Source organism: Schistocerca cancellata, chromosome 6, assembly GCF_023864275.1.
Source record: "Schistocerca cancellata isolate TAMUIC-IGC-003103 chromosome 6, iqSchCanc2.1, whole genome shotgun sequence".
Lineage (NCBI taxonomy): Eukaryota > Metazoa > Arthropoda > Insecta > Orthoptera > Acrididae > Schistocerca > Schistocerca cancellata.
Genome location: NC_064631.1, coordinates 64,326,694 through 64,346,871, shown reverse-complemented (window position 1 = coordinate 64,346,871; position 20,178 = coordinate 64,326,694). Strand labels below are relative to the sequence as shown.

The following is a 20,178-nucleotide window of genomic DNA, read 5'->3' as shown; positions in this document are numbered from 1 at the left end:
TTCTATTTCTTCATTATTCCTAATACAGTGATAAGCTCCGTTGTTATACATCCATGTGAACAACACCGAGTCAGATGAGAAAAGAATTACGATCCTTTCAAGAAAATAATCCAGACTGCGCTGTTTCATGCTCGGTGTGGCTCATTACTGTCTGGTAGCACATGTACATCGCAACAGAGTGATACAGTGAAAGGTTTCTTTATAACTGTTTGATTAAACAGTGATTTAGCTCACATAATATAAGTTTATTTTGTCGTTGTTTAATTAAACTAAGATTAAACTGTGATTTTGCCCATACACGTTCACCTTGGTAACACAAAGACAGATATGCTTTGCAAGTATGTGAAGAACGCCGCGTGCCCACTCGTGACAAGAAGATAGGCGCTCCCGGTCCAGGATTAATAAAGTTAAATACAAAGCATGTGGTCATTAACTCTGTTTCCCGCTGAAGTAAGCCTATAATGAATTTATCGTTTTTGTCATATCCCCAGTTGCACCTCTGAGTGTTTCGGGGGAATCTTCTACCAATCATTTTCCTTTTCTTTCGGCACTTGTGCTGCGGATCTCTTGGATCCCAGGAACGCGTATGACTCTACAATTTTTTTTTCTGTCTGCAACATAACATTTTCTTCGGACCATTGCATCGCTCACGCAACTCATGTCAGCACCAGGAGCAGACAAGACAGCAGACGAAAGTTTCCAGAACTCCTGGCGCCGATGTGTAGAGGACGAGCAAACATGGATGAACGCGAGCCACACAGGACCGAATGTTGTTCGCTCGCGCTCGCCTACCGTTTACACTAGAGAAAATCGTCGTTCGGTGATGCTCGTTCTTTTGTGTTCGCTCCTGTTTAAAGCAGGCTTTAGGAGGGTTTCTATTCTCCAGGTATCCTCCAGGAACGTCTGCAGTCTTCCGTTGGAGGAACCAACGGCATGTAACACTTAATCAGCACCACAGAAACAAACAGATAGTAATAAAGCTGCAAATAGACGGTAACTCCTGCGGAATTACAATATCGATGTAAATTATAAAAACTGATCCACGTATGCACAGGTATGTATGTATGTATGTTCCACATATCATCCTAAACTAATCGACCAGTTTCAACCAAACTTGGTAAACATATCATTTGAAGTCTGAAAATAATGTATGGGGGTAGAACAACCCTGTATCAAAGTGGTAGGGGTGGGGGTCAAAAATCAGTGTAGCCCACGACGTGAGAATAGCCATATACGAGGATTGACCAGAAAGTAACTCACCGCATTTTTTTTCTTCAATAATTCTTTATTGGACGTAATGAGAATTTATCTACACACCTATTTTTCCATTTAATCTCCATCCCGTTCTATGGCCTTCCTCCAGCGCGAAACAAGGGCTTGTATGCCCTGTCGGTACCAATCCTTGGCCTGTTGGGGGAGTCAGTGCTTCACTGTGTGAATCACCTCCTCATCGAGCCGGCCGGAGTGGCCGTGCGGTTCTAGGCGCTGCAGTCTGGAGTCGAGCGACCGCTACGGTCGCAGGTTCGAATCCTGCCTCGGGCATTGATATGTGTGATGCCCTAAGGTTAGTTAGGTTTAATTAGTTCTAAGTTCTAGGCGATTGATGACCTCAGAAGTTAAGTCGCATAGTGCTCAGAGCCATTTGAACCATTTGAACTTCCTCATCGTCCTCAAAATGTCTTCCACGAATTGTATCCTTTGATGGCCCAAAACAAGTGGAAGTCTGAGGGGGCTAGGGCAGGGCTGTCAGTGTAACAGCCGTGGATGGTCCCCCGTACCGCTGCAAATCGTGGAGCTCCGTGGAACCCCATTCTGATGACCTCACCCTCCGTGCCCAGCGACTAACTGTACTTCTGTCGACAGCATATGCTCCATAGAGTTTGCGCAAGCGTTTGTGAATATTCCCCACAGTTTCTTTGCAGTGAGAAATTCAATGACGGCACGTTGTTTGTTACGTATATCATATACAGACCCCAATTTGAAACTGTCCTGCAGCTACGCTATCTGTCGGAAGTGAGAAAAACATCATAATGCGATACATAGTTCAGAAGATATCACATCATATGCTGAGATGCCAGAAAAACTGCCGCATTTCGTTTTAATTGATTGCTTCTTTGCTAGTAATTCTATTAGTAAGACCATTCGCAAACAGTATCCACATACGATGCTGAATGTACCTACAAGAGTATATTACTGCACGACACGGGAAATATGAGGCCACAAACGGTGAGATGTGTGAGAGACTGCCGCCGCATGACAACATTTTCGTTTATTATTTCTTCAATACCTATTCAACTCACAACACATTTCGCAGACCATAGACACATGCACCAATAAGTGTACCTGCAAAGTTCTATCACTGTACAGCACATGTTGACAAGGTACGTCGTCATAAACATTGAGCTACGTGAAAATAAAACTACAGGATGAAATTCGCTAGATATACGATGAAATATGTGTATAGTACTCCTGAACTATTTTAAATGTGTGTGAAACCACAGTCGACATGTGCCTATGCGGACGAGGCCACGGGTTAAAAGCTCATCTAAATCCCTGCAACGATTTCAATCACATTTGGACAAATATTAGTCACATTCTGGAAAGAAGTACTGTAGGAGTAAGAACTTCTATTGCGGTGAATGTGACAGTTTGGAGAGGGAAGGGAGATTGAGGAGATGGATATATAGGTGATGGGAAGGAAAAGATAAGGAGAGATAGGAGGATGGGGAGATGGACATGTTAACGGAGGGGACAATGGACAGAGAAGGGAGATAGAGAAGGAAGGAGTTGGACAGAGACAGGTGGAAGAACAGATAGGCAGGGACATGGAGGGGAGAAGATGACTTGACAGAGGGGGAGAAGCAAATGGAAAGAGAAAGAGATGAGGAAGAGATAGATATAGAGTCGGAAAAGGGGGGAGATGAAAAGCGGGAGAGGAAGAAAGAGACAGACAGAGAGAGATGGAGAAGAAGACTGACAAAGAGAGGGGCAAGAGGATATTGACAAACAGGGGAGGAGGAGGAGATGTACATAGGTTGAAGGAGCAGACAGAGGGGGAGCAACAGAATGGAGGAGAGATAGGTAGGAGAAAATGAACAAAGTGTGGGGCAGGAGGAAATGGACAGAGAATGGGGGGTGGAAGGCCTAGACACGGAGTTGTCGTGACGGACAAAAAGAGGGGAAAGGAGATGGACTAATAGAAGATTGGAGTAAATGTATACCCGGACGACGTCGAGTGCTCAGTTAGCAGAGAAATGAAAACAACTGAAAGTGTCCACTACAGTGGGCTACGCACCTTGTCGGCGTAAGAGGGCAGACTGCCGGCGATGCTGATGTCGGTGTAGTTGGGCTGGGGCGCCTGCCGCGGGAAGTGGCTCAGCACGGTGATGTTGTGGCCCCTGGCGGCCAGCTCCGAGAACAGCCGGCCCAGCATGACGAAGTGGCTGGGCGAGACGAACCACACGACCGCCAGGATGTTGGCGGCGCCGGCGACCGGCGCGTTCTGCAGTAGCGGCGGCAGCAGCAGCAGCGCGGCCCACAGAGGGCCTCCGGCCTTCATGGTTGCAGGACGCTAGTCTCGTCCGCGAGTGAGTGCGGCCTCTGAGACAGACAGGCAGAGGTCGCCGACTACAGAGATAACCTACCGAGATAAGCTCTCCCGCCTCTTATATCGTTGTCAGTGTGATAAGCTGTCCGGACGCCCAGTCGGTCCCACATCGAGCGTAAAGGCAGTGTACCGTTACAACGGTACCAACACATCTGTGGTACATTGCGCCTCCCTGACAAATGCTGCGGAATCTTTTACTGAAAATACACTACTGGCCATTAAAATTGCTACACCACGAAGATGACGTGCTACAGACGCGAAATTTAACCGACAGGAAGAAGATGCTGTGATATGTAAATGATTAGCTTTTCAGAGCATTCACACAAGGTTGGCGCCGGTGGCGACACCTGCAACGTGCTGACACTAGGAAAGTTTCCAACGGATTTCTCATACACAAACATCAGTTGACCGGCCTTGCCTCGTGAAACGTTGTTGTGATGCCTCGTGTAAGGAGGAGAAATGCGTACCATCACGTTTCCGACTTTGATAAAGGTCGGATTGTAGCCTATCGCGATTGCGGTTTATCGTATCGCGACATCGCTGCTCGCGTTGGTCGAGATCCAATTACTGTTAGCAGAACATGGAATCGGTGGGTTCAGGAGGGTAATGCGGAACGCCGTGATGGATACCAACGGCCTCGTATCACTAGCAGTCGAGATGACAGGCATCTTATCCGCATGGCTGTAACGGTTCGTGCAGCCACGTCTAGATCCCTGAGTCAACAGATGGAGACGTTTGTAAGACAACCACCATCTGCACGAACAGTTCGACGTCGTTTGCAGCAGCACGGACTATCAGCTCGGAGACCATGGCTGCTGTCATCCTTGACGCTCCATCACAGACAGGAGCGCCTGTGATGGTGTACTCAACGACGAACCTGGGTGCACGAATGGCAAAACGTCATTTTTTCGGATGAATCCAGGTTCTGTTTACAGCATCATGATGGTCGCATCCGTGTTTAGGGTCATCGCGGTGAACGCACATTGGAAGCGCGTATTCGTCATCGCCATACTGGCGTATCACCCGGCGTGATGGTACGAGGTGCCATTGGTTACACGTCTCGGTCACCTGTTGTTCGCATTGACGGCACTTTGAACTGTGGACTTTATGTTTCAGATATGTTACGACACGTGGCTCCACCCTTCATTCGATTCCTGCGAAACTCTACATTTCAGCAGGATAATGCACGACCGCATGTTGCAGGTCCTGTACGGGCCTTTCTGGATACAGAAAATGTTCGACTGCTGCCCTGGCCAGCACATTCTCCAGATCTCTTACCAACTGAAAACATCTGGTCAATGGTGGCCGAGCAACTGGCTTGTCGCAATACGCCAGTCAGTACTCTTGATGAACTGTGGTGTCATGTTGAAACTGCTTGGGCAGCTGTACCTGTACACGCCATCCAAGCTCTGTTTGACTCAATGGTCTGGCGTATCAAGGCCGTTATTACGGCCAGAGGTGGTTCTTCTGGGTACTGATCTCTCAGGATCTATGCACCCAAATTGAGTGAAAATGTAATCACATGTCAGTTCTAGTATAATATATTTGTCCAATCAATACCCGCTTTTCATCTGCAATTCTTCTTCGTGTAGCAATTTTAATGGCCAGTAGTGTACCCTACAAACTAACCGTTATCTTGCAACTTTGACCTTAATGTTTATATAATATTGTGAAACAAATTGCTAATAATAATGTAGTACAGTTCGAAAAAGGCATATAGCCCGCGAAAAATGACTTTACTACTCAAATTGCTCACTTGACGCGTTTAGGATTTATTTCCATCACCAGATATCTAAATTGTAAGATGTCAACAAATTTGTACATAGAATATGAAAAATGTAACAGACATTAACAAAGTGCAAAATGCATACACGGAAACCTACTCAATTGGACAGAGGGCCACAGGGTACCGGTGTTTCTAGAAGTATGTATAACATAAGCTGACAGATTTCTAGTTCTCGTAGAGACACGGAGGGGCAAGGAAGACAAGGTTGGCTACTAGAGTGCAGGAAATACAAGATGGCGCCATGAGGTAATATCTGAGTTTTTGTATGCAAAAATGTCAAACTATTTTTCTTTCAAAGGTTACGAACTATATTGTAACTATAAGCATGAAATGTACAAATACCAACTGAAAATCTCGTGACTGGTAGGCTGTACATAATCATACATGACAATCGTGAAGAAATGTTAGACTCCATAGAGTAAGGCTGCACGGAGCATGTAAACCTATAGTATACAGAAAAATAAGCGGTGGCAAATATTGTAAAGACAACTGTGATTCATAAGTAACTGATATCTAGGATCATTACAAGGTAACTGGTTCACAAAAATACACAAGGGGAAAAAAAAGAAAAAGGAGACTTGAAATCCACAGAAGCGCTATCCGAACAGGCCGCATATTCTTAGTAACAATACTTAAAATATATTTACGTGGACTACACGCTTGGAGTACAATAACGAAGTGAAATCGAATGAAATGGAATGATTTAACTACAAATTTATTGTGAGAGGTGAAGGTATTGTGATGTCGTGGCGTGCAGGTAAGAAATAGGGTGGTATCAGACTCAGGTGGGGGGGAGGAGGGAGGAGATGACGCGAAGAGGACCGGGGAGAGGAAGCGGAAACGGGATTCAGTGAACGTCGAAGCGACCTATTTGGCTCCAATACAGTACTACATTATCGGTAGTAATACAACCATGGTCGATTGTTTCCTACGAGATTTCATGTCTCAACCAACTTACCTTCGTAACCAATGCACCGACATGAACCAAACTTCGAACACATATGACTTATTGTCTGAAAAGAACCGCTGAGGTAAGAACAACTTATCTATGGAAGCGGTTAGTGGTGGAGGCGGAAAATAAGTGTAGCCCACGACCTGTGAATATCCAGACTTTATACGAGTATTTCAGAATGAGAGCAGTTAGTGATTTGCAACGAACTTTATACATCATTACAAACCTCTAAGAACCTTTTCTTACTGACAACCTACATTTTCGATGTTCTCAGTCGACCTGTTGCAACAGGATTGACATTTTAATTTATTACTTCTTTACTACGAATTTTACTAGTTTCGTATTTCGCAGACAGGATCCACGTATGCCGCTGAATTTACGTACAAAATAATATCGTTGTACGACACATAGCTCAGGAAGTATGACGTCATAAAGATAGAACTGCTTGAAAATTAAACTGCAGGGCAAAATTCGCTGAAGATTCAGGTGAAATGTGTGTACAGATATGTGTGAGATGCGCTAAATATTTGTGAAATATATGTGATATCTGCGTGCTCTGTCAGACCCATAGGAAAAATGTTCCTCCTAAACCTTTGGATCGATCTCAACCAAACTTGGTACACTTATTACTCAATGTTTTACTGTGGCGATAAGAATCACCATCCTGCAGTTATGGTGGGGATGGTAACTTGGAGACGGAAAGAGAAGATGTGGAGGAGGAGAGAAACAGAGCAGGCGGAGATGGACACAGATAAGAGGAGGTGGAGGTGAACAGACGAGGAAAAAATGGACAGAGAAAGGGAAAAGGATGAGATGAATGGAGAGAAGAGGAGGAAGACAAGGACAGAGACAGTGGGAATACGGACAGAGAGAGGGGGTAGAGGAGATTGCCAAAGGGAAGAGATGGACAAAGAGGGAGGAGGGAGGATATTGACAAAGGGGGAAGGACGAAGTAGACTGACCGGAGACTGGAACAAATACGTGCTTCGTCAACGCCGTGTGCTAGGCCTGTTAGTTAATACTAACAAGGAAGATTTGCAAAGGTAATAGATTCTTAATGCAAAGAGGTTCATCTTAGAGCCAAACACTCGTACAGTGAATATGTATATCTCAACTAGCATTTAAATCAAAATTATTCGCCAGAAAAATATTAACCTGTAACTACTAGTGACTTTCGACAAACTTATTTGGAGATATGATCTGAAAAACAGAGCTGTTGGCGGAACTGCGTTCATCTACAAACTAAAACACATATAATTACTGAAAGGGTGAAAGACTGCGTAAATCAAGACAGTGATGTGTGGCACAAAGAGGGGAGTGTATCGCTTGTTTAAACAGAGCTGACATGTGAACAGGAAAAGGAGTCAGGATATGACCAAAGATGGTCGTGAACATGATTAACCACTTGTTTGTTCCAAGAACAAATGGAGTTTCAACGCAGTAAACAGACGAATGTCTACACTGTTGTTAAATCAGTCTAGTGTTTGCTATTTGAGATACATAATCAGCAACTCTCGACAGGAAACTACATCCAGTCTCAGATAGTACACAAAAGAGCATCGTTTACCACGTTTATCCATAAATTAACTCACCAAATCTGTTTGCTCCGTATTACTCAATGAGATAGATACTGTAAGCTACGAATGCTCACGGATGAATGAAGAACCACTTTATACCATTATCCACGTTCCCACACAACTCTGTACTTAACACAATGGAGAGCTAAGTTCTATTTCAGTTTGAATTGGTACGCTGCACAAAAATTTACTTCAGTTAACCATGATATCGAGAAACGAATCCTTTTACGTGCATGTGCAAGGACACCCGTCAAAAGCTGGCTTAATAAAAGAACTACGTTCCGATTTCACCCAGCACGTATAATGTTGCATGGTAAAGCCCAAACTCAGCAACCACACCTCACAGGATGGAATTATGCTCGAGATAGATCCGATCGAACAAGAATTCAGCGGGATAATGTATTTTCCGGCTGGCCAGCAAACAATCCAAATTCCGCTGCCAAACACCTGATTAGTTCGTGTTAACCTATATCTCTGATCATCTCAAGATACACTGATGAGCCAAAGTGTTATGACCACCTGAGAAATACACTCCTGGAAATTGAAATAAGAACACCGTGAATTCATTGTCCCAGGAAGGGGAAACTTTATTGACACATTCCTGGGGTCAGATACATCACATGACCACACTGACAGAACCACAGGCACATAGACACAGGCAACAGAGCATGCACAATGTCGGCACTAGTACAGTGTATATCCACCTTTCGCAGCAATGCAGGCTGCTATTCTCCCATGGAGACGATCGTAGAGATGCTGGATGTAGTCCTGTGGAACGGCTTGCCATGCGGTTTCCACCTGGCGCCTGAGTTGGACCAGCGTTCGTGCTGGACGTGCAGACCGCGTGAGACGACGCTTCATCCAGTCCCAAACATGCTCAATGATCCGGAGATCTTGCTGGCCAGGGTAGTTGACTTACACCTTCTAGAGCACGTTGGGTGGCACGGGATACATGCGGACATGCATTGTCCTGTTGGAACAGCAAGTTCCCTTGCCGGTCTAGGAATGGTAGAACGATGGGTTCAATGACGGTTTGGATGTACCGTGCACTATTCAGTGTCCCCTCGACGATCACCAGTGGTGTACGGCCAGTGTAGGAGATCGCTCCCCACACCATGATGCCGGGTGTTGGCCCTGTGTGCCTCGGTCGTATGCAGTCCTGATTGTGGCGCTCACCTGCACGGCGCCAAACACGCATACGACCATCATTGGCACCAAGGCAGAAGCGACTCTCATCGCTGAAGACGACACGTCTCCATTCGTCCCTCCATTCACGCCTGTCGCGACACCACTGGAGGCGGGCTGCACGATGTTGGGGCGTGAGCGGAAGACGGCCTGACGGTGTGCGGGACCGTAGCCCAGCTTCATGGAGACGGTTGCGAATGGTCCTCGCCGATACCCCAGGAGCAACAGTGTCCCTAATTTGCTGGGAAGTGGCGGTGCGGTCCCCTACGGCACTGCGTAGGATCCTACGGTCTTGGCGTGCATCCGTGCGTCGCTTCGGTCCGGTCCCAGGTCGACGGGCACGTGCACCTTCCGCCGACCACTGGCGACAACATCGATGTACTGTGGAGACCTCACGCCCCACGTGTTGAGCAATTCGGCGGGACGTTCACCCGGCCTCCCGCATGCCCACTATACGCCCTCGCTCAAAGTCCGTCAACTGCACATACGGTTCACGACCACGCTGTCGCGGCATGCTACCAGTGTTAAAGACTGCGATGGAGCTCCGTATGCCACGGCAAACTGGCTGACACTGACGGCGGCGGTGCACAAATGCTGCGCAGCTAGCGCCATTCGACGGCCAACACCGCGGTTCCTGGTGTGTCCGCTGTGCCGTGCGTGTGATCATTGCTTGTACAGCCCTCTCGCAGTGTCCGGAGCAAGTATGGTGGGTCTGACACACCGGTGTCAATGTGTTCTTTATTCCATTTCCAGGAGTGTAGATCATTTGTCCAGCTTTGGAACGAAATACATCACTGATTTCGCGTATCAGCGATCGGAGAGTTCGCGGGTAGTTTAGGGAGGTATGTGTCATCAGGTATTTACTTAGAGGTCATGTAATTAGCGTAAATGACGGGCCCCTGATTTGGGTACGTGGTGATGGCTTCCGACAGCGACCCAGACGTCTTGCATACGATTTACATCAGGCGAAACGGATCGACGAGACATCAACGTGACTTCACTATAACGCACCTCAAATCACTGTAGCGGGGTGCTGCCTCCAAGACACAGAGAATTATACTACTGAAAGAGGACGTGGTCGTCGGGGAAGACATCAACTATCAAGTTCTACAGGTACTTCGCAGGTGTCAGCGTGTTTTCGATTTCTACGACAGGTCCCACCATCCTGCGTCCGTGGCGTGCTGCACATTTCGAGCCGTATTTAATCGTGGAGAAGACCAATGACCAATTGTAGGAAAAATGTGATTCAGCCAAAGAACCTACAATTTTCCATTGATCGACGGTCGAATCCCTTTGGTCCTGTGCCTTCTGCATTCGCAACTGACGATGTCGTTGGGTCAACATGTGAACACATACGGGTGGTCTGCTGCGGAGTTCCATGTTCAACAATGTATGATGGGAGGTGTGCTCCAAAACACTTTTGCGTGCACCAGCAGTACGCTGTTTCGGTAGAGATGCCACGGATCATCACCTATACTACTTTACTGAACAAACAAGGCTCAGAAACCCACGATCTGTGAAGAGTCGTGGTCGTCCAACATTTAGCGCCCAGTCGTAGTTTCACTGTCCTTCTACAGGGTGTTTCAAAAATGACCGGTATATTTGAAACGGCAATAAAAACTAAACGAGCAGCGATAGAAATACACCGTTTGTTGCAATATGCTTGAGACAACAGTACATTTTCAGGCAGACAAACTTTCGAAATTACAATAGTTACAATTTTCAACAACAGATGGCGCTGTGGTCTGGGAATCTCTATAGTACGATATTTTCCACATATCCACCATGCGTAGCAATAATATGGCGTAGTCTCTGAATGAATTTACCCGAAACCTTTGACAACGTGTCTGGCGGAATGGCTTCACATGCAGATGAGATGTACTGCTTCAGCTGTTCAATTGTTTCTGGATTCTGGCGGTACACCTGGTCTTTCAAGTGTCCCCACAGAAAGAAGTCACAGGGGTTCATGTCTGCGCGTTGCCCTCTGTGGTTGCCGTACGCGGTCGCCCTACCTTTCCAGCACGTTCATCTGCCTCGTTCCCAGTCCGTTGAAATTTTTCAAACAGATCCTTTATTGTATCGCTTTTCGGTCCTTTGGTTACATTAAACCTCCGTTGAAAACTTCGTCTTGTGCAGCTAGTGCAGCAGGTGATCCAACAGCGGCCTCGGGTTTCCGTTCGCCGTGTTGCAGCTGCGGTCCAAATGACGCCAACGTCCACGTATCGTCTCATGCACCAGAGTTTATACCTCCATCCATACAAAATTCAAACGCGGCAACCCCTCAGCGCCGCTACCATTGCTGCACGAGAGACATTCGCTAACGATATAGTGCACAGGATTGATGACGGCGATATGCATGTGTGCAGCATTTGGTTTACTGACGAAGCTTATTTTTACCTGGACGGCTTCGTCAATAAACAGAACTGGCGCATATGGGGAACCGAAAAGCCCCATGTTGCAGTCCCATCGTCCCTGCATCCTCAAAAAGTACTGGTCTGGGCCGCCATTTCTTCCAAAGGAATCATTGGCCCATTTTTCAGATCCGAATAGATTACTGCATCTCGCTATCTGGACATTCTTCGTGAATTTGTGGCGGTACAAACTGCCTTAGACGACACTGCTAACACCTCGTGGTTTATGCAAGATGGTGCCCGGCCACATCACACGGCCGACGTCTTTAATTTCCTGAATGAATATTTCGATGATCGTGTGATTGCTTTGGGTTATCCGAAACATACAGGAGGCGGCGTGGATTGGCCTCCCTATTCGCCAGACATGAACCCCTGTGACTTCTTTCTGTGGGGACACTTGAAAGACCAGGTGTACCGCCAGAATCCAGAAACAATTGAACAGCTGAAGCAGTACACCTCATCTGCATGTGAAGCCATTCCGCCAGACACGTTGTCAAAGGTTTCGGGTAATTTCATTCAGAAACTACGCCATATTATTGCTACGCATGATGGATATGTGGAAAATATCGTACTATAGAGTTTCCCAGACCGCAGCGCCATCTGTTGTTGACAACTGTAACTACTGTAATTTCGAAAGTTTGTCTGCCTGAAAATGTACTGTTGTACCAAGCATATTGCAACAAACGGTGTATTTCTATCGATGCTCGTTTAGTTTGTATTGCCGTTTCAAATATACCGGTCATTTTTGAAACACCCTGTAATTGCCTGTCAGAATAAATTCATGTTCTGGCTCTGATCTTGTGCAGCATGTCTGTCCCGTGTTTTTGTTGCCATCACGTCCGGTACTGCACTCCAGTAGACTCCGAGAGATTTGTGTTGCGACCTCCTTGCACACCAGTCGAGATGGGTAGCATCACCAATGTCTCCTCCTACATGGAGCAATGTCCTCTTTCTCTTGTTTAATTTCGCACCCACGGACGTGATGAAGTCGTTGACGAGGTTCTCCACTTCCGTCAGATTTGCTATGGAGCGTACTGCTAAGAAGACGTGGTCGGCACAAGTAACGCAAACCACTTTCTCTGTTCCGATGTTGATTCGCAGAGATTGCAGGGTTATGCGTTCAAATAAGGGTTCTACCGCAATGGCGTACAACGGCATTCATTGATCTAATTACTATTTTGTCGGACAGGTGGCCATTAATCAAGAACATGATGTGGCATTGCAGATGAAGTGCTGCAGTAGTTTGACGAATTGTTGGTCGAAACCAGTCTTCATTGGTACCTTAATCAGATTTTCATGGTTTGTGCGATGTAAGTTTAAAAATAGTAGCGCGCCGGGGTCTTTATTGTCCGCCAGTGTACAGATGACACCCCTTAGATCGCAGGCAGCTGATATTACAATGCGTCCAGGTACCGCAAAATATTAGTGTTTTCCTAGTATTTTTATGTGATACCGGTTGCATTCGCTGTTTCACAGTCCGTGTTATGATTTTAAAGTCTGTGTTAAGTAAGGTGATAGGGCGCATTTCATGTATCCTTTTGCAGTTTCGTTTTTTTGGGTACAGGCACAACGAAGCCACCTTTGAGTTCCTCTGCTACAGATTCGGGCTGCCACATTTCATTAGTAAGTTGAGTTAATGCTGGGGCCACGATATTCCGGTAGTATTGATAAAATTCAGCATGGAGACCTTCGGGTCCAGGAGATTTTCACTTCGTGGCGCTGAACACGGCCTGTTTTACATCGTCTTCACTGAACAGGGCCTCAAGCGTATCATTTTCGTCACGAGACAATATGGAAACTATTTCATATACGAGGGCAGTTCAATAAGTAATGCAAAATTTTTTTTCTGAAACAGGGGTTGTTTTATTCAGCATTGAAATACACCAGGTTATTCCCCAATCTTTTAGCTACACAACACTATTTTTCAACGTAATCTCGATTCAATGCTACGGCCTTACGCCACCTTGAAATGAGGGCCTGTATGCCTGCACGGTACCATTCCACTGGTCGATGTCGGTGCCAACGTCGTACTGCATCAATAACTTCTTCATCATCCGCGTAGTGCCTCCCACGGATTGCGTCCTTCATTGGGCCAAACATATGGAAATCCGACGGTGCGAGATCGGGGCTGTAGGGTGCATGAGGAAGAACAGTCCACTGAAGTTTTGTGAGCTCCTCTCGGGTGCGAAGACTTGTGTGAGGTGTTGCGTTGTCATGAAGAAGGATAAGTTCGTTCAGATTTTTGTGCCTACGAACACGCTGAAGTCGTTTCTTCAATTTCTGAAGAGTAGCACAATACACTTCAGAGTTGATCGTTTGACCATGGGGAAGGACATCGAACAGAATAATCCCTTCAGCGTCCCAGAAGACTGTAACCATGACTTTACCGGCCGAGGGTATGGCTTTAAACTTTTTCTTGGTAGGGGAGTGGGTGTGGCGCCACTCCATTGATTGCCGTTTTGTTTCGGGTTCGAAATGATGAACCCATGTTTCATCGCCTGTAACAATCTTTGACAAGAAATTGTCACCCTCAGCCACATGACGAGCAAGCAATTCCGCACAGATGGTTCTCCTTTGCTCTTTATGGTGTTCGGTCAGACAACGAGGGACCCAGCGGGAACAAACCTTTGAATATCCCAACTGGTGAACAATTGTGACAGCACTACCAACAGAGATGTCACGTTGAGCACTGAGTTGTTTGATGGTGATCCGTCGATCATCTCGAACGAGTGTGTTCGCACGCTCCGCCATTGCAGGAGTCACAGCTGTGCACGGCCGGCCCGCACGCGGGAGATCAGACAGTCTTGCTTGACCTTGCGGCGATGATTACACACGCTTTGCCCAACGACTCATCGTGCTTTTGTCCACTGCCAGATCACCGTAGACATTCTGCAAGCGCCTATGAAGATCTGAGATGCCCTGGTTTTCCGCCAAAAGAAACTCGATCACTGCTCGTTGTTTACAACGCACATCCGTTACAGACGCCATTTTAACAGCTCCGTACAGCGCTGCCACCTGTCGGAAGTCAATGAAACTATACGAGACGAAGCGGGAATGTTTGAAAATATTCCACAAGAAATTTCCGGTTTTTTCAACCAAAATTGGCCGAGAAAAAAAATGTGTTGCGTTACTTATTGAACTGCCCTCGTAGTACTTCGGTTCAAAGTGCGTCTCTGATCTGCTACCTGTCATGAAGTTCTGCGTCGTAGTTACACACTTGTGACAAGATACCGCGTTGTAACGACAGTCCCTGTTCCAACAACAACCTCTTCAATTACTGTCACTTTCTGCCGCCGCACTGTTCGTAAAGTGTGATACAGTGAGGCTTTTTCCTCTGACGCGATATCTTTTGGTTGAGATCGCGTTATCGTGCCTTCCGTTTGTTTGCGAAACAGGTTTGTAATTTTCGCCTAATACTTCTTTACACAGCGGTAAGCCACATCAGCTGTGATGTCTGTGACGTGGTACAGTTCACGGAGACTTAAGAAATAAAATTTTATTATTTGTCTGTCCTAATAGACGAATAACGTACTGTTTTTCTAAGTTTCGGTTCGGCTCTATGTTGTTGTTGTGGTCTTCAGTCCTGAGACTGGTTTGATGCAGCTCTCCATGCTACTCTATCCTGTGCAAGCTTCTTCATCTCCCAGTACCTACTGCAACCTACATCCTTCTGAATCTGCTTAGTGTATTCATCTCTTGGTCTCCCCCTACGATTTTTACCCTCCACGCTGCCCTCCAATATTAAATTGGTGATCCCTTGATGCCTCAGAACATGTCCTACCAACCGATCCCTTCTTCTGGTCAAGTTGTGCCACAAACTACTCTTCTCCCCAATCATATTCAATACTTCCTCATTAGTTATGTGGTCTACCCATCTAATCTTCAGCATTCTTCTGTAGCACCACATTTCGAAAGCTCCTATTCTCTTCTTGTCCAAACTGTTTACTGTCCATGTTTCTCTTCCAAACATGGCTACACTCCATACAAATACTTTCAGAAATGACTTCCTGACACTTAAATCTATACTCGATGTTAACAAATTTCTCTTCTTCAGAAACGCTTTCCTTGCCATTGCCAGTCTACATTTTATATCCTCTCTACTTCGACCATCATCAGTTATTTTGCTCCCCAAATAGCAAAACTCCTTTACTACTTTAAGTGTCTCATTTCCTAATCTAATTCCCTCAGTATCACCGGACTTAATTCGACTACATTCCATAATCCTCGTTTTGCTTTTGTTGATGTTCATCTTATATCCTCCTTTCAAGACACTGTCCATTCCGTTCAACTGCTCTTCCAGGTCCTTTGCTGTCTCTGACAGAATTACAATGTCATCGGCAAATCTCAAGGTTTTTATTTCTTCTCCATGGATTTTAATACCTACTCCGAATTTTCGGCTCTATGTAGCCACCATTTAATAGTCGATCTGTATTGGGTTTTGGAGCGCTTTACTTAGTCCCACGACCGTTGGAGGTCTGCACCCAGTTGTTTGTCTTGCAACAGGCTGATGTTCGTCTCCAGTAGCCTCTCCCGTGAAACACTTCTGGCCGTTGGAGGTTCATATAGCATTGATGGGCACTGTAGTGAGAAAAGCCAACTGGAGCAGTATCGCTGTTCACTTCAGCGGCAGAGACGCACATGCGGTCTGTTCGGCTGGCCCAATTGCAGGCTATGTGTGTGAATGCGACGCGGTTCCCGTATATTTTTTTCCCAGGTGTCAAGTAGTTTCAATCCAGAGACGAAGTAGTCGGGTTCTGTACATTTATTAAAGTTCCGTGTTCGGTCTTTTGCTGAGATAATACAGTTAAAAGCTCCGCTTTCGATACAATTCACGGCATACTCATTAATCAAAGAAGGCACGTCATTTTAATAAAAATAAGAACGTTCCTCTCGGGGGTTACTGCAGGATGCTGCGTATAAGCTGACAACTTGAATGCCATTGATTCGACAGGATATGCCCCGTCCATTTGTCAGCCGTATTATGTTCGAGTGATGGATACCATCTCGTAGTAGGATTGCGGTTCCTATGTGATCCTCTTTGCTGATGTTCGTTATGGTTACTAATCCTGTTACGTTCAGTTCTACGCAGACTTCCTGTAATAGCGCAACGTCTACAAACGTGATGTATACGAAGTCTGTAAGCGATCTGAATATTACATCAGTCAGAATTTAGTTAATGTTAATCGTTGTTAAGTTGTACGTGAAAGTATCGGTCATTGAGAAGGAGATATACCCGAGCCACTAAATGCTGCTCTGTCCACACATACACATTCACACGCACAATTCCACATAAAAATACGGTTGGCACCCATTTCTGTCTGTTTCACCGCCCGTCCTCCAAGGATCAAAAAAATGGCTCTGAGCACTATGGGACTCAACATCTGAGGTCATCAGTCCCCTAGACTTAGAACTACTTAAACCTGACTAACCTATGGACATCACACACACCCATGCCCGAGGCGGGATTCGAACCTGCGACCGTAAGAGTAGCGCGGTTCCGGACTGAAGCGCCTAGAACCGCTTGGCCACATCGGCCGGCTTCCAAGGATCACCCGGTGCTAAGTTTCGATTGTCGTCGAGTTCTAAGGTGGCAGTTGCGGATGTTGCCTGTGCTCAAGTTTGGCTGTTTTTCAGTTTTTCGGCCACTTGTTGGGCTAACGGCCTCAATTGTTGTGTGCCTGAGTGGCTGCTCCGCGAGCAATGCAAAGTTTCTTTTTGTCAGGTGAGGATCGGCCTTGGAAATCTTTCTGGGACTCAGATATGGATGCTTCAGATTTTTTTGAAGTAGGAACTGCTTGTTCTGTGGCATCCGAATGTTCGTGACACGTTACAGTGTGATCTGTGCCATTGTCTGTAAGCTGTGGTGTCATTTGTCGGTCGTTGTCGTTTGTGCTGTTACATTTATTCAAAGAGTCGGTTGCAGGAGCGCTGGATGTGACAGTAGTGTTGTGCGACGGTTCACAAGGCGGCCTTCTTCCCGTGCAACAGGTTCTTTCAAAACTGAATCATCTATGAATTGCATGAAGGCGAACTGACTAACAAGGGGACCCCCCATACTGTAAATCATGGATTTTGATGCTCTTCGAATACGTTGTAGAGACATTTACCCTGAGTGTCTGGCTTTTGAGTAAATCGATTTTGAAGTTCATTGTGCGCTTTGTATACTCGTAACATTACATACAGGGCTATTACAAATGATTGAAGCGATTTCATAAATTCACTGTAGCTCCATTGATTGACATATGGTCACGACACTCTACAGATACGTAAAAAAACTCATAAAGTTTTGTACGGCTGAATCCGCACTTCAGGTTTCTGCCGCCAGAGCGCTCGAGAGCACAGTGAGACAAAATGGCGACAGGAGCCGAGAAAGCGTATGTCGTGCTTGAAATGCACTCACATCAGTCAGTCATAACAGTGCAACGACACTTCAGGACGAAGTTCAACAAAGATCCACCAACTGCTAACTCCATTCGGCGATGGTATGCGCAGTTTAAAGCTTCTGGATGCGTCTGTAAGGGGAAATCAACGGGTCGGCCTGCAGTGAGCGAAGACACGGTTGAACGCGTGCGGGCAAGTTTCACGCGTAGCCCGCGGAAAATTGGCTCATGCCACAACTGGAGACCGACAGCGCCGACTTCATCTTTCAACAGGATGGTGCTCCACCGCACTTCCATCATGATGTTCGGCATTTCTTAAACAGGAGATTGGAAAACCGATGGATCGGTCGTGGTGGAGATCATGATCAGCAATTCATGTCATGGCCTCCACGCTCTCCCGACTTAACCCCGTGCCATTTCTTTCTGTGGGATTATGTGAAAGATTCAGTGTTTAAACGTCCTCTACCAAGAAACGTGCCAGAACTGCGAGCTCGCATCAACGATGCTTTCGAACTCATTGATGGGGACATGCTGCGCCGAGTGTGGGAGGAACTTGATTATCGGCTTGATGTCTGCCGAATCACTAAAGGGGCACATATCGAACATTTGTGAATGCCTAAAAAAACTTTTTGAGTTTTTGTATGTGTTTACAAAGCATTGTGAAAATATCTCAAATAATAAAGTTATTGTAGAGCTGTGAAACCGCTTCAATCATTTGTAATAACCCTGTACATTCCGAGCAAGTCAGCGTAGCGCAGTGTGAAGGTTCACGTCTACCGCGCTAGAGGTGCAGTGTTAGAAAACTGTTCCCGTATGTTTCTTTTTATGTATGCAAGAACCGTCCAGAAAATTTAGTCCCAATGTTCAAAAAGGAGTAGACGAATTAACTGGGAAATACAGAAATGTAGTCGTGTTGTAAGTAGGCTGTTTATGTTTTCTTAGGCTGTTTATGTTTTCTTATTGGCAACGTTACGTAGCGCTCTGTACGAAAATCACTGGCTGTGCTGTGTGCAGTCTGTGGCTGGTTTGCATTGTTGTCTGCCATTGTAGTGTTGGGCAGCGGCAGCTGGATGTGAACAGCGCGTAGCGTTGCGCAGTTGGAGGTGAGCCGCCAGCAGTGGTGGATGTGGGGAGAGAGATGGCGGAAGTTTTGAAATTGAACTGCTATATATATTATGAGTATTAAGGTAAATACATTGTTTGTTCTCTATTAATATCTTTCATTTGATAACTATCCCTATCAGTAGTTAGTGCCTTCCGTAGTTTGAATCTTTTATTTAGCTGGCAGTAGTGGCGCTCGCTGTATTGCAGTAGTTCGAGTAATGAAGATTTTTGTGAGGTAAGTGATTTGTGAAAGGTATAGTTTAATGTTACTCAGGGCCATTCTTTTGCAGGGATCTTTGATAGTCAGATTGCGTTGCGCTAAATAATATTGTGTGTCAGGTTAAGCACAGTCGTGTACAAATTGTTCTAAAGGGGACGTTTCAGTGTCCTGCACGAAATCCGGGAAGTTCACGAAACTAGTGTAGAAGAATTTTTGCGTTCTGTAATTCTTCCGTACGTGGGACGGATTCTACATTATCAATTCGTGGGGAGGACAAACCGATTAAACTTTACACGATCATCTATTTACTGATGGATGGAAAGCGAGCATGTGCACCCTAATAGTGGTCCCACCAAAGTGCTCTCCTTATTGCCAGCCTGCGATGTTTATTTTTACCGACAGGTGGAAATCGTCATGAAAATTATTCAGAATGCTTCCGACTTGATGAAAGACAATAGAGAGATCACTTCTAGGGAAGATTCGATAAAATTACATTCGCGAACCCTGCATCAATTCAGCGCACCTAATTTTGAATGCGTGATTAGATACGCATCGTTCGCATCGAAATTAGCGGATGAAAGAGAAATATTTTTGAGTGCAAAAGAATTGTGTTTCCCGGTACCGCTCATGAAGAAACCGTGCGCCTGCAAGACGGTTGCTTTCATAAAATGCGCGTAGAGCTGCGAAAAAGTGTGCTTCGGTTGTTTCTATGATAAGTATCACCCACAATGTTGTTCTGGCACATCAGGCAATGTGGACGACGAAAAATAAGATTTCGTAATAGTATTTTAAACATAGCTGCGCAACAGCAACGGTTCCACGTAATAAGACTAAAAACAGCCGACCAGTTGCAATGGATAAAGTAAGTTTTTAGTCTTATTAGATTTCGTAATATTGTATGACAGAAAAAAAAATAACTGAATATATCTTTATAATTTCGCACACCTTATACTGTT

At 45.7% G+C, this 20,178-nt stretch overlaps 1 protein-coding gene across 1 annotated transcript in view; it reads right to left on the bottom strand.

The window, feature by feature from the left end:
* LOC126088614 (UDP-glycosyltransferase UGT5-like) overlaps nt 1–20,178 on the bottom strand; it is a 154,265-nt gene that overhangs the window by 127,983 nt on the left and 6,104 nt on the right. Inside the window, exon 2 of the mRNA XM_049906842.1 lies at nt 3,296–3,600. Coding sequence (XP_049762799.1) covers nt 3,296–3,559 — 264 coding nt within the window. The 5' untranslated portion in view covers nt 3,560–3,600. The remainder of the gene's footprint in view (nt 1–3,295; nt 3,601–20,178) is intronic.